This window comes from Macaca thibetana, chromosome 7 (genome assembly GCF_024542745.1).
Source record: "Macaca thibetana thibetana isolate TM-01 chromosome 7, ASM2454274v1, whole genome shotgun sequence".
Taxonomy (NCBI): Eukaryota; Metazoa; Chordata; class Mammalia; order Primates; family Cercopithecidae; genus Macaca; species Macaca thibetana.
Window position 1 is genome coordinate 84268755 of NC_065584.1, and position 14471 is coordinate 84283225.

The window sequence follows — 14471 nt, forward strand, 5'->3', positions numbered from 1 at the left end:
TATTGATTACACCCAAAGTACCAGTCTCAATGATGATCCTCTCAATGGACGTTTAACTCCATGAGGTACTGTTCCCCATTCCCTTTTTTTTCTTTCTGTTTTTGCTTTGTTTTGTTTTGTTTGTTTTTAGACAGGGTCTCACTCTGTCATCCAGGCTGGAGTGCAGTGGTGCGATCTCAGCTCACTGCAACCTCTGCCTCCCAGGTTCAAGCGAGTAGCTGGGACTACAGGTTTGCCTCAGCCTCCTGCCTCAGCCTCCTGAGTAGCTGGGATTACAGGTGGGTGCCACCACGGCCGGCTCATTTTTTTGTATTTTTAGTAGAGACAGGGTTTTACCATGTTGGCCAGGCTGGTCTCAAACTCCTGACCTCAAGTGATCCACCCACCTCAGCCTCTCAAAGTGCTGGAATTATAGGTGTGTGCCCACCCTGCCTCATTCTCTATATGAAGAGACTGAATTGAGACTTTAAGCAATTTACCTGAGGTCATTTACATATTAAGGAACAGAACTAGAATTTGATTCCAGGTCTCTCTGACTTTAAAGGCTGTTGTTGTTTTTTTGTTTTTTGAGACAGGGTCTCCCTCTATTGGAGGGAGACTGCTTGTCTGATGAAGTTCATATGCTAATATGGATACACATGTGTAGACCTTCAACTTTAAGAGATGTTGTCACAAATGGGTACACATATCATTCAAATAACACTACCTGCCATTATCTATCCCTCCCTCCTGTTCCCACTCCCCCCTCCCACTCCTTCCCTTCCTTCACACAAGGCATGGCCAGTGCCCCTGCATGGACTGCAGTGTGAGTGACACACCCTGGAGTTACACAAAGCAGCAGTCCTGTTCTGGCCCACCTTTTTTTTTTTTTTTTTTTTTTTTTTGAGACAGAGTCTAGCTCTGCCACCCAGGCTGGAGTGCAGTGGCGCAATCTCGGCTCACTGCAACCTCCGCTTCCCAGGTTCACGCCATTCTCCTGCCTTAGCCTCCTGAGTACCTGGGATTACAGGTGCATGCCACCATGCCCGGCTAATTTTCATATTTTTAGTAGAGACGAAATTTCACCATGTTGATCAGGCTGGTCTCGAACCCCTGACCTCGTGATCCACCCACTTCAGCCTCCCAAAGTGCTGGGATTACAGGCGTGAGCCACCACACCCTGCCTGGCCCATCTTATACTAAGAAACAAACCAAATGGAAGACAGCCATCTAGCACCTTCAAGCTTAAAGAGGAACATGATAGCACATATGCTCAAGGTGACACACAGGAGTAATACAATCAGACTCAAAAGGCCTCATTCAAAATGCATACCAGCCAGAAGCTTACAAATTAACCCAAGAGCAGAGGCGCTGACGTCAGGCTACCTGAGTTCCAATCTCAACTCTACTTCTTTTTAAGCAGGAGATCTTAAAAATTACTTAACCTATATAAGTCAGTCTCCATGTTTGTAAACTAGGAATGAATAGCTGCATCTATTGCATCAGATTGTACTGGAGGATTAGGTGATGTGATACTTGCCGAGGGCCTAGCACAGTGCCTGGCCCATGGCAAACATTTAAAGATGTTAGCTATTTACTATTATTATAATTAGTTTTTGTTGTTGTAATAGTATTTAAATGCAGTCATTACATCACACAGGTTCACAGAATAAAATAACCAGAAAGACTTATGTAAATAAGACTTATGTAAATACACAGTCACTTAGAATGTTTTCCTTCCAGTCGGGGCGGTGGCTCACGCCTGTAATCCCAGGCCAAGGTGGGCAGGTCAGGTGGTCAGGAGATAGAGACCATCCTAGACAACATGGTGAAACCCTGTCCCTAGCCGGGTGCGGTGGCTCACGCCTGTAATCCCAGCACTTTGGGAGGCCAAGGTGGGCGGATCACGAGGTCAGTAGATCGAGACCATCCTGGCTGACATGGTGAAACCCCGTCTCTACTAAAAATACAAAAATTAGCTGGGCATGGCGGTGAGTGCCTGTAATCCCAGCTACTCAGGAGGCTGAGGCAGGAGAATCATCTGAATCCAGGAGGCGGAGGTTGCAGTGAGCCAAGATCGTGCCACTGCATTCCGGCTTGGGTGACAGAGCGAGACTCAGTCTCAAAAAAAAGAAACCTTGTCTTTACTAAAATACAAAAAATTAGCTGGGCGTGGTGGTACACGCCCGTAATCCCAGCTACTTGGGAGGCTGAGGCAGGGGAATTGCTTGAATCTGGGAGGCAGAGATTGCTGTGAGCCAAGATCACACCACTGCACTCCAGCCTGGTGACAGAGACACCATCTCTAAAAAAAAAAAAATGTTTTTCTTCCAAGTTCTAGGAAACCAAATTCTTCAGCGGTCCCCATGCAAGGATCAGATAGGATCCTGATTGTGAATTTAAGGGCACAACTCCCTGTCCCTTCACTACTCAGTGCTCACACAGAAGAAGGGTTCCAAGCTGGTTTGTGGTTGTCTAAGCCTGGGGTATGTAGAAGATGACAACCACGTCCAGCAGGTCTCCAGTGTACTATAAAATCACATAGATCTGTGCAGCAGAGCAGCTCCACACTGCTGTCCTAACACATCCAACACTTTCCAAGTCATCAAGGGAGATGCCTCCTCTCCTGGACACCCACCCCCACCAGTAGCAGACACTCTGCAGCACACCTCAGCAAATCCATGCAAATGTGAATGTGTGTGGTTTCAGTCTACCGCTTCCCTTCTCCTCCTGTCTGCTCCCTACCACCCACATCTTCTTCCTGAGCCTACCCTTTTCTCCTCACACCTCACCCAATTTACTCATGCCCACCTTAAGCATCTTGCAAAGTATAAGACACAGCCTCCTTGCCACCTCCTTCTCACTGGGGACAGGCCATCATCCCAATCTGGTGCCAGAGCTGGGAGGCCTGGAAAAGATTCAATATATGCAAATCAAGACCTAGCTTCGTCTTCCTCTTCACTTCCTTACCTCTCCTTCTCTCCTTCCCTTCTTCCTCCCTCCTCTTCTCTGCCTTGGCAATCTTTCTTTGCCTTCTACAACACTCCTTTTCCTGCTTGTCTTATTCCCTGCCATACTCATTCTTTCTCTCTCTCTTTTGGACAAAACTTAATTTGCACAAAGTAAGCACTCCTTAAATATCTATAGAAAGGGAGGGGTCTAGGAGAGATAGGTAGAATTAAAAGGGAAGAATCAAAGTACTGTTTTGTTTTCTTTTTAAATAGAGAAGGTAAGATTTAGAGATAGAATGATATTTTAAATGCAGGGATGACTTGGAAAGGATCTTTGGAATAAAGAAAAAAAGAAGACATGCAGGGAAAGGCCAGAATAGTTTTGATCTAGTTATTAGCTGCTTCTGTCCAAGTGTGAGCCTGGGCAAAATTTCTACTCTTTGCTCTGGAATAATGGGTATCTCTAGACCCAGCAATCAAGAGGGCTAAGTAAGAAGTGAACTCTATGGCTGAGTAGACTAGATTTAAATCCTGGCCAGGTGCAGTGGCTCATGCCTGTAATCCCAGCAGTTTGGGAGGCCGAGGCAGGCAGATCACCTGAGGTTGGGAGTTTGAGACCAGCCTGACCAACATGGAGAAACTCTGTCTCTACTAAAAATACAAAATTAGCTGGGCATGGTGGCACATACCTATAGTCTCAGCTACTTGGGAGGCTGAGGCAGGAGAATCGCTTGAACCCGGGGGGTGGAGTTTGCAGTGAGCCAAGATCGCACAATTGCACTCCAGCCTGGACAACAAGAGCGAAACTCCATCTCAAAAAAACGAACAACAGAAAAAATCCTGTCCACCTAAGATTCTGCCCTCAATTGAAAAGGGCAGAGATTAGAGGATGAGTCTTGGTCCAGAAAGGGGTGAACAGAGGCCGGGCGCAGTGGCTCACACCTGTAATACCAGCACTTTGGGAGACCAAGGCAGGTGGATCACCTGAGGTCAGGAGTTCGAGACCAGCCTGGCCAACATGGTGAAACCCCGTCTCTACTAAAATACAAAAACTAGCCGGGCCTGGTGGCGTGCACCTGTAATCCCAGCTATTTGGGAGGCAGAGGCAAGGAGAATCACTTGAATCTGGGAGGCAGAGGTTGCAGTGAGCTGAGATCACACCACTGCACTCCAGCCTGGGTGACAGAGCGAGACTCTGTCTCAAAAAAAAGAGAAAAAAGAAAAAGAAAGGGGTGAACAAAAGGAAAGCTGTTAGCCTCTGTGCAAACACCGTACTCCACTCTATGATGGGAGACAGCCAAGAGAGAAGGAAAAGAACTACCCTCATTGAACACCCAACAAATGCACTTTACACATTACCTATCTGATCTTCACAACTGAGTAAGGAAAATATCATTATTCCCATTTTCCCAGATAAGGAGACTAAGGCTCCATAAGTAACTTCTCAAAGTTGCACAGCTAGTGAGTGGTGGAGCAAGGATTGAACCTGGGTCTCTGTGCATGGATCCAAAGCCCATGTTCTTCCATTGCCCTAAAAAATAGAGCTCATCTAGTTATAGTTTATTTGCTGTTTACACCAAACAATCCCCCTTACTAGGGGTACACACATCTCATCCTTCCTGTTTCTCTTCCCCTTCTCTCCATGGTCTCCTCCTCTTGTAATCAACAGGTTGAGACAAAAAGGGGAGGAAGGCGAGGACAGTGAGTATGGAAGAATGCAATGCCTTAGGCAATAATTTGAGAGAGAGGAATTAAAAAAAAAAAAAAAAGGCCCTAAAATTGACTCTGAGTAAGGGAAAGTGGGTAGATTAAACAATTAGAAAAGTGAAAAGCAAAACTGTTAGGAAGGCCGGGCTCGGTGGCTCATGCCTGTAATCCCAGCAGTTTGGGAGGCCAACGCGGGCAGATTGTTTTAGCCCGGGAATCTAAGACCAGCCTGGGCAACATGGCGAAACCTTGTCTCCACAAAAAATACAAAAATTAGCTGGGCGTAGTGGCACATGCCTGTAGTCTCAGCTACTGGGAGGGAGGCTGAGGTGGGAGGATCACCTAAGCCCAGGAGGCAGAGTCTGCAGTGAGACAAGATGGTGACACTGCACTCCAGCCTGGGAGACCAAGCGAAATCCTGTCTCAAAAAATGAAAAACAACTGTTTGGAAGGCCCTGATGTGAATATCATTGTATGCAAACTTGATGGTGCCCTGATAGACTTCACTTCAAAAGCCTCTGCCATGGAGTTGGGTTTGGAGAAAAGGGAGGAGAGTTTTGTTTTTTGGAGGGTAGTTAGGAAGGAAAAAGCCAGTCAGGTCCCGTTAGTCCTGCCAGCTCCTTGGCGACATTCCCTCTGTAACCACTAGGGAGCAGTAGTGTTTGTTTTCCTCTCTTGGTCAGCAAGAGGTGGGAGGGGGCTGCCTTGGAGTCCTGGTCTTGCTGGAGGATGGGAGGAAGCACCCCTGGTCAGCTTTGCCTCCAGTTCTGCTGGCCAGCCTGAATCCACGACTTGGCTCCTCTTCAGTGAGGGGCAGATTCTCTCCTTTCTCAGACTTCAGTTTTTTGGTCCTTCCTTTGCCCATGCCCTTTGTCTCTTGTAATTCTCCAATCCTTAAGTCTGTTTCCCCGATTTTGCTCGGTCAGGGCCTGCCTTTTCAGCTTTCCACCTGTGTTTCTGCAACTTTACATCTGAGCCTCTTATCTCTGTCTCATCACATTTCTCTCTCAGTAGCTTTCTGGGTCCTAATGTGTATCTTCCCACCTCCCATGGAAGAATATTTGCAGCTCAGCAATTATGACTGTGTATATTTTTTTGTTTATAGGGCATTAACTCCCAAACTGAGCCTTGAAAGTAGCACTTCCAACCTTCCTTTCTCATCCTGAGAAGTAAATAGAGGCCTGGGTCTCGACGGAGGAAGAGGGCAATACCAAAAGGAAAAAATGTCTTCTATTTCCCCACACCTTTCTCTTCATCTTCACCTTCCTCCCCTCTTCAGCCTTGTGAGGAAATAGTGCATTAGGGGAGGAGGGTAGAATGAAGGGGCAGCAGGGAACTCTGGAGACTAAGGGACATTTTGGAGCTGCAAGATTCATCTCAGGGGATGACTACACCCTCAGAACTCTCCACCCTCCCATGGCTCCAGGCCTCCCTCCTCCCATCCCCCTCAGTGGCAGCAGCCTTGTAATTTAAAGCTCTCTCTGTCGCCTCTAATGTGATCCTCTCGTTTTATTGACTCTCTCTGCCGTCTGTGGCGCCCCTTCACATCAATCTCCTCTCTAATCACACCGCCGCCACTGCCTGCTCTGTCTCCCCTAACCCCTCTCCTTCACAGAGGCCCCCAGCCCTTGCCTCTACCCAGGTCTTTCCTGGACTATCCCCAACCTCCACCCTACACCAGATCCACCCTCTTCCTTCTTCCTCCTCTTGCCTCCTTCAGAGGCAGCAACATCAGGGCCTTTCAGCAGTCGCCTTGTCGCTTTACCCACACCTGAGATGTGTCCGCAGGGATAGAGGATGCCCTTAAGGAAAGCCAGGAACTAAAGGGAAGAATGGCGATGGGTCTGAGAATGAGCAAGAATCTTGGTCTTGGGGGTGGCAGGAGGGGGATGACTCTTAGGCCTGTCCATTTCTGCGCTGTCTCCAGTTCAAGGTAGAAAGGGCAAAGAAAAGGATGTAGCAATTCAAAGAGGGAAGGAAGGAAAGATGGAGGAGTAAAAATGCAATGAGGGGAAAAAAAGTGAAAAAATAATTGCTGCAGCTAAAGGTTTGTAATAAATAGTGGGTGATGGGAGAAGCTCCAAGAAGGCGGAGGGGAAGTTGGGGTTGGGGGAGGATGTACTAAGGCAGAGATATATTTGCAATTGAAATTCTTTCCTAAAGAGGAGGAGGGTTAGGTTGGGAGGTGGGGAAGACATTTGCAATTTTAAATAGCTGCCAACCTACCCTCGGCCGATCAGAGTCTCACCTACAAGCTAGCCAAAAGCTAAGCTCCTTTGGTTTCTAGCTAGGAATCAGCTATGTCTTTTTCCATTTCTAGGAAATAGATGCTTTTGAGAGAGGATCTGGGAGTTACTGCAGGATTTGGGGCTTAGGTCTGCCTAGCCCTACTCTGAGCTGTGATCGAGCATGGTGAGTCAGGAGCCAGGAAGCAGCTGGTAGGCGTAGGGAGGGTGAACTCTAGCGCTTGGGCCGGCTGGGAGAGAGCACCCATCTGTGTGCAGCTCTTGGCGGCAGGGCCCAGGACAGGGCCTCTTGCCCAGAGTCAGTTATTCCCACCAGGTGGGGTAGTGGAAGGGCGGTGTGGCCCACCTGTGGGTGGCAATGGAATAACAGACCCTCACAAACCAGCACCCTTACCTCTCTCCCCCATGATGGATTCTGTAGGAGGAATACCTTTCTCCCTCAACTTGAGGGCTTCTGCTTTCTGGTTATCTAGAAATCAGCTCCCCTCAGTCCAATTCCTTCACTTCCCTTTTGGTTCTCCAACTCCCCTGACCTCCCCATCCCTTCCACCCCTTTCCCAGGTGCTGATTTGCATTTTCATTAGCATGCTAATCCCACCCCACTCAGCGTTCCTTAATGGCTCTGACTTCACGCCTGGCTAGACCCCCAGGAGGAGGAGGGAAGCAAGAATGGGGCCTTCAGGTTGGTTGGGGCTAGACTGAGGACCTATTCCAAATCAAAAACTCTGGAGGTGAGGATTAGAGGTAGCCCAGGAAAAGAGAGGCCATGCCCCTCGCCCCTTACGCGAAGCACTCTGGCCTGAAGCACTACCAGTTTAATCACTAGAGATCTGCTAATACAAGAGCTAGAGAGGATGTAGATGAGCCAATTGGGACCTTGGGGGAAGTATAGGATGGAGAGGCATGGGAATTGGTGAGTTTGAGCGGGAGGTTCCTGATTTAGAAGGGGGGAAAAAAAAAAAGGGAGCCTTGGCGCTTCTGTCAGCTGGAGGGAGCCCAGGAATCCTCATTTCTTTTTTTTTTTTTTTTTTTTTGGTGAGATGGAGTTTCGTTCTTGTTGCCCAGGCTCAAGTACAATGGCGTGGTCCCGGCTCACCACAACCTCTGCCTCCCAGTTTCAAGCCGCTCTCCTGCCTCAGCCTCCTGAGTAGCTGGGATTACAGGCATGCGCCACCACACCCAACTTTTTTTTTGTATTTTTAGTAGAGACAGGGTTTCACCATGTTGGCCAGGCTGGTCTCCAACTCCTGACCTCAGGTGATCTGCCTGCCTCGGCCTCCCAAAGTGCTGGGATTACAGATGTGAGCCACCACGCCCAGCCTGGAATCCTCATTTCTAGTCCTTTGGAGTCTCATTTTGCCTGTATTGTGTCCAAGGGACAGTCTAGCTGGGTGGAGAAGTCTAGACCACAACTTTGGGGTTTACTCAGTGCCCCATCAGTCCATTTCTAGTTTCACCATCTTGGAGCTGTGTGATCCTCAGTAGCTCACTTAACCTCTCTGTTTCTTGGATGCCCCATCTGTAAAATAAGGTTGCTGTGAGAGTAAATGAGATGATTAATATAAAGCATTTAACAGTGCCAGGACCATGGTATAAGTACCTTCATAACTATTAGTAATATTATTACTATTACTTATTATTTGTTACCTCTTTCGGGAGGAAGAGGAGGCAACAGACTAGTTGTTATCTTTCAGCTGACCAGAGAAGCTCCCATCTGTTCCACATGCTGTGACCAGAGATGGATCTGGAAGGCATTGGAGAGAAGCACAGTGCCTGCATGCCAGGGGAAATCAATTATGCCCTATCTCTGGCAAGACTTAGGGAATTTACCTCGTCAGGGTATGGAAAATCTGAGGGTCTTTCCTAGAATTCTGCCATTCAAAAGACACTGACTGTGGCAGGCATTGTTTTCTGTGCTAAAGATAGAGCAAGAACTAAAGCCTCCATTCTGACTGCTGGATGGAGAGAAAATACACTGTAGCGGGCAGTAGTGGAAGTGGGAGGCCAGTGTGGTGTCTGTTGTGTTAGTCCAGGAAAGAGATAATAATGGCCTGCCATCTGTGCTGCCCGGATTTCAGCGGGCCCCAGGATGGTGTTAGTGAAGGAGATAAATGGAGGGACTGACATGTTTTAGAGGTTGCTGTTGAATTGGATATGTCCAGTGGGTGAGGGCAAGATAAAACTTTGGGTTTTTAGCCTAAGCAACTGGATAAATGTTGGTACCAACTTCTGAGATAGGAAAGATGGGGAGGAGCAGGTTCAGGGGATAAAGAGTTCTAGGCTGGGCGCGGTGGCTCACACCTATAATCCCAGCACTTTGAGAGGCCGAAGCAGGCGGATCACTTGAGGTCAGGAGTTAGAGACCAGCCTGACCAACATGGAGAAACCCTGTCTCTACTAAAACTACAAAATTAGTCAGGTGTGGTGGCGCATGCCTATAATCCCAGCTACTTAGGAGGCTGAGGCAGGAGAATCGCTTGAACCCAGGAGGCGGAGGTTGCGGTGAGCCGAGATCACGCCATTGCACTCCAGCCTGGGCAACAAGAACAAAACTCCATCTCAAAAAAGAAAAAAAATTTAATTAATAAAATAAAATAAATAAAATGAAGAGTTCTGATATTTGACATATTATATTTTGAAGCCTATTAGACACTAAGTGAAATTTCAGGTTAGCAAAGTGGTGTCTAAGTCTGGTGTTCAGGGAAGAGGATGGGGCAGGAGTATCCAGAGATCTAGCTGCCCAGCTGGGGTCTCTGCAGCCTCACAGCACTGCTCTCTCCTTGTCTCCCTACAGGGTACTGGTTGTCACGCTGACATGAGCCCCCAGCACTCCTCCGTCTACCATGGCCACCCTTAACTCAGCCTCTACCACTGGTACCACCCCCTCCCCTGGGCACAATGGCCCATCCCCGCCTTTGGACACCTCCTCCTCCAGCATCCCCTCTGATCCTGTCACCAAAGATCCCCCTGCTGCCCCCTCCACCTCTGAGAACATGAGGTACTCAGAGCCAGGGGGACAGCCCCTGGAGTCAGGCTGTGGCCTCGTCCCACCAAAGGAGATTGGGGAGCCCCAGGAAGGGCCTGACTGTGGTCACTTCCCACCAAATGACCCAGGGGTGGAAAAGGACAAGGAGCAGGAGGAGGAAGAAGAAGGGCTCCCTCCCATGGACCTGAGCAACCACTTATTCTTCACAGCTGGAGGTGAGGCCTACCTAGTGGCCAAGCTGTCCCTACCAGGTGACAGTGAACTCCTGTTACCAAAGGGCTTCCCCTGGGGTGAGGTGGGCATCAAGGAAGAGCCCAGTCTTCCCTTCCTTGCCTACCCACCCCCTTCACACCTCACTGCCCTTCACATCCAACATGGCTTTGACCCAATCCAAGGCTTTAGCTCTTCTGACCAAATTCTGTCCCATGATACCTCAGCACCATCTCCGGCTGCCTGTGAGGAAAGGCACGGAGCTTTCTGGAGCTATCAGCTGGCTCCAAATCCACCCGGAGATCCCAAAGATGGCCCCATGGGGAACAGCGGGGTCAACCACGTGGCAGTCTTCTGGCTCTGCCTTCTGTGCCGCCTGGGTTTCAGCAAGCCCCAGGCCTTTATGGGTCACACACAGTCTCATGGGGTGAAGTTAACCCCTGCCCAGTATCAGGGCCTGTCAGGTAGCCCAGCTGTGCTCCAGGAGGGGGATGAAGGCTGCAAGGCCCTCATAAGCTTTCTGGAACCAAAACTCCCTGCTCGCCCCTCTTCCGACATACCCCTTGACAATAGCAGCACAGTGAACATGGAGGCGAATGTGGCCCAGACGGAGGATGGCCCCCCTGAGGCAGAAGTCCAGGCCCTTGTCCTCCTGGATGAAGAAGTCATGGCCCTGAGCCCACCCTCTCCATCCACAGCCACCTGGGACCCCAGCCCAACCCAAGCCAAAGAATCGCCAGTAGCAGCAGGCGAGGCAGGGCCAGATTGGTTCCCTGAGGGGCAAGAAGAGGATGGAGGGCTCTGCCCCCCACTCAACCAAAGCTCACCCACCTCCAAGGAGGGGGGCACTCTCCCTGCCCCAGTGGGCTCCCCCGAAGACCCCAGTGACCCACCCCAGCCCTATCGCCTAGCTGATGACTACACCCCAGCCCCTGCAGCCTTCCAGGGCCTCAGCCTGTCTAGCCACATGTCCCTGCTCCACTCACGCAACTCCTGCAAGACACTCAAGTGTCCCAAGTGCAACTGGCACTACAAGTACCAGCAGACCCTGGATGTGCACATGCGAGAGAAGCACCCTGAGAGCAACAGTCACTGCAGCTACTGCAGTGCTGGGGGCGCCCACCCCCGCCTTGCTCGTGGAGAGAGCTACAACTGTGGCTACAAACCCTACCGCTGCGATGTCTGCAACTACTCTACCACCACCAAAGGCAACCTCAGCATCCATATGCAGTCTGACAAGCACCTGGCCAACCTGCAGGGCTTCCAGGCGGGCCCTGGTGGGCAGGGAAGTCCACCAGAGGCATCACTCACACCCTCCGCGGGAGACAAAGAGCCTAAGACCAAATCATCCTGGCAGTGCAAGGTGTGCAGCTACGAGACGAACATCTCCCGCAACCTGCGCATCCATATGACCTCTGAGAAGCACATGCAGAATGTCCTAATGCTGCACCAGGGGCTGCCGCTGGGCCTGCCACCTGGATTGATGGGGCCAGGCCCTCCTCCCCCACCAGGCGCTACCCCCACTACCCACCCTGAACTCTTCCAGTACTTTGGGCCCCAGGCCCTAGGGCAGCCTCAGACTCCCTTGCCTGGCCCGGGGCTGAGGCCAGACAAGCCCCTGGAAGCCCAGCTGCTTCTCAATGGTTTCCACCACCTTGGAGCACCTGCCCGCAAGTTCCCCACACCCGGTAAGCTTCTGTGCTTCTTCCCTCTTCTCTCCTCCCCAGGGCCAAACTCTACTCCTTGCTTTCTCCCAAGGACCAACTCCCAACTTAGGTAACCGTAAGTCCCTCTGAGCACTATCCTACTCATTAACCCACCTCCCCACATAGTGAACCCACCCTGCCCCATTTCTTTCTTGGGCCACTAATCTGTCTCTGTCCTCTAGCCCCTGGAAGCCTATCCCCTGACGCCCACCTGCCTCCAAGTCAGCTTCTGGGTTCCTCATCCGACAGCCTGCCCACCTCACCACCCCCAGATGATAGCCCGTCCCTGAAGGTGTTTCGCTGCCTAGTGTGCCAGGTCTTCAGCACAGACAACCTGGAGCTGCTGCTCTACCACTGCAGCATAGGCCGGAGCCTCCCGGAAGCTGAATGGAAGGAGGTGGCTGGTGACACCCACCGCTGCAAGCTTTGCTGCTATGGCACCCAGCTCAAGGCCAACTTCCAACTCCACCTCAAGACTGACAAACATGCTCAGAAGTACCAGCTGGCAGCCCACCTGCGGGAGGGGGGTGGGGCCATGGGCACCCCTTCCCCAGTGTCCCTGGGAGATGGGGCTCCTTATGGGTCTGTCTCTCCGCTGCACCTGCGCTGCAACATCTGTGACTTTGAGTCCAACAGCAAGGAGAAGATGCAGCTGCATGCCAGGGGTGCAGCCCATGAAGAAAACAGCCAAATATACAAGGTGAGGCTGGGTCAGAAAGGGCCATCAGAAGAGGAGAAGGGAATGGGGACGGAGGGAGGAGATGCAGAATAAGAAAGTGATAGGAAAACCCTGGGTGACAAATGGAGAAAAAGGAAAGTATGCACCACGTAACAAAGTATGTACCAGGGTAACAAAGTGACAGATATGGAGAAAGAGACCAAAGAAGAGCAGACTCTGACAAGTGAAACAGACTTTATTCAGCTGTTCTAGTGTTTGGCCCTGGAGGGAGGGGTGGTGTCAGCTCAGTTTGTCATGTCACCAGAGGTTCAAGAGGATGGAACCAGACTCCATTTGCATGCTGGGAGGGAGTCCAGGAATGGTAGGAGAAAGAGAAAGGGTTGGGGAGAGCAAGCAATAATAAGTAGGTGGTCATAGGAGGGAAAGGCGGGGGGGTTCAGGAGGAGGAAGTGAGGGGTGGGAAGGGGGCTGCTGCTAGTCAGTCTCCCTTAGGGGAGGCAAGAAGTCCCCTGAGGCTACGTGTGGTGCCTCACGCCTGTAGTCCTGGCACTTTGGGAGGCTGAGGCAGGAGAATCACTTGAAGTCAGGAGTTCGAGATCAGCCTGGCCAACATGGTGAACCCTCATCTCTACTAAAAATACAAAAATTAGCTGGGTGTGGTGCCCATGCCTGTAATCCCAGCTACTTGGGAGGCTGAGGCATGAGAATCACTGAACCCGGGAGGCAGAGGTTGCAGTGAGCAGAGATTGTGCCATTGCATTCCAGCCTGGGCAACAGGGCAAGACTCTCTGGGAAAAAAAAAAAAGAAAGTCCCCTGAGATCTGGCATGTCCCTTCTGGGTCTGAGCCAGGATCTTCCCATGATTCTAGTTTCTGCTGGAAATGGAGGGAGCAGAGGCAGGGGCAGAGCTGGGGCTATACCACTGCCTGTTGTGTGCGTGGGAGACACCCTCCCGCTTGGCTGTGCTGCAACACCTGCGCGCACCTGCCCACCGTGATGCCCAGGCCCAGAGGCGTCTGCAGCTGCTACAGAATGGCCCAGCTGCTGAGGAAGGACTCGCAGCTCTTCAGAGCATCCTAAGCTTCAGCCACGGGCAGCTCCGGACTCCCGGTGAGGAAGAGGGGACTGGAGAATAAGAGCTGGGCAGGGAGGGCAGCAGGATGTGGGGAGCACGGGGGCTGCGGAATTAGGGATACAAGGAAGTTTGAGAAGTGGGCCTGTGGGCCACCTATAGCAAATGGGAAGAAGCTGTGAAGGGATAAGACAGAATGAGCATGTCAGGCACCATGGAGGCTACCTTGAGTAGAAGGGCAAAGAAGGGCAGCGGCTTTGCTGGGAGGGGGTGAAGAGGAACCACCTAGTGATTCTGAGTAGTGACTACTGTCCTAGTAATGCTGAAGGGTGGCAGGCTGGAGCTGGGCAGGAAGGAGAGATAACCTGTTTTGTGCTGGGCCCGCGCATCTTGGAAGGAGATAGGAGCTGTGGGCATGATCCAAAGGCAGCAGGGATGAGAACAGGCCCCTGACAAGCTTCCCAGCCTCTTCCTGTCTCCTAGGAGGTCTTCAGCCCTAGGGCTGGGCTTAGAGTCACCCTTAGGCAGTTGAGGTTGTACCAGCAGAGGCCGGGAACAGCCATCCAGGCACCATTGATCCACAGGGTGCAGGAGAAGAGCCTGGAAGGCGCTGCCAGAGGTGGGCATGGGCATCGGGCTTTGTAGAGCCAGTGGTGGGCAAGGGCGAGGGCATGGGCAGCAGGAGCCAGGAACACGCAGCATTGACTGGTGCTAATTGAATTGCCAATATGCTGGCTGGAGTTAAGTGCCGGAGGGGCCCAGATCAATAGCTAACGATCCTGGCGCAGGGCTGAATGGAGTTAAGGAACTTTAACACTTTAATTAGGCTGCCACCGAAAATAAATTCCTACACATCTGTCAATTCTTACTTGAGTGGTAATCTCCTCTTCCAGCTAGACCTGCCACTTCCTGCTCACTGCAGCAGCTGCTTCCAT

The 14471-nt window shown here is 51.1% G+C and overlaps 2 protein-coding genes across 11 annotated transcripts in view; one reads left to right on the forward strand and one right to left on the reverse strand.

The window, feature by feature from the left end:
• Nucleotides 1–14471, reverse strand: part of THTPA (thiamine triphosphatase) — a 47462-nt gene that overhangs the window by 15561 nt on the left and 17430 nt on the right. The gene's annotated exons all lie outside the window — the stretch shown is intronic.
• Nucleotides 1–14471, forward strand: part of ZFHX2 (zinc finger homeobox 2) — a 35488-nt gene that overhangs the window by 11286 nt on the left and 9731 nt on the right. For 3 of the 5 annotated variants that reach the window (XM_050796397.1, XM_050796398.1, XM_050796399.1), the window contains 3 exons: nucleotides 9678–11767; nucleotides 11968–12485; nucleotides 13334–13574. In XM_050796397.1, the coding sequence (XP_050652354.1) occupies nucleotides 9727–11767; nucleotides 11968–12485; nucleotides 13334–13574 (2800 nt within the window). In that variant the 5' untranslated portion in view covers nucleotides 9678–9726. Of the gene's footprint in view, nucleotides 1–5813; nucleotides 7050–9677; nucleotides 11768–11967; nucleotides 12486–13333; nucleotides 13575–14471 lie in introns of those variants that run through there. The other 2 variants (XM_050796400.1, XM_050796401.1) reach the window with 2 other exon arrangements.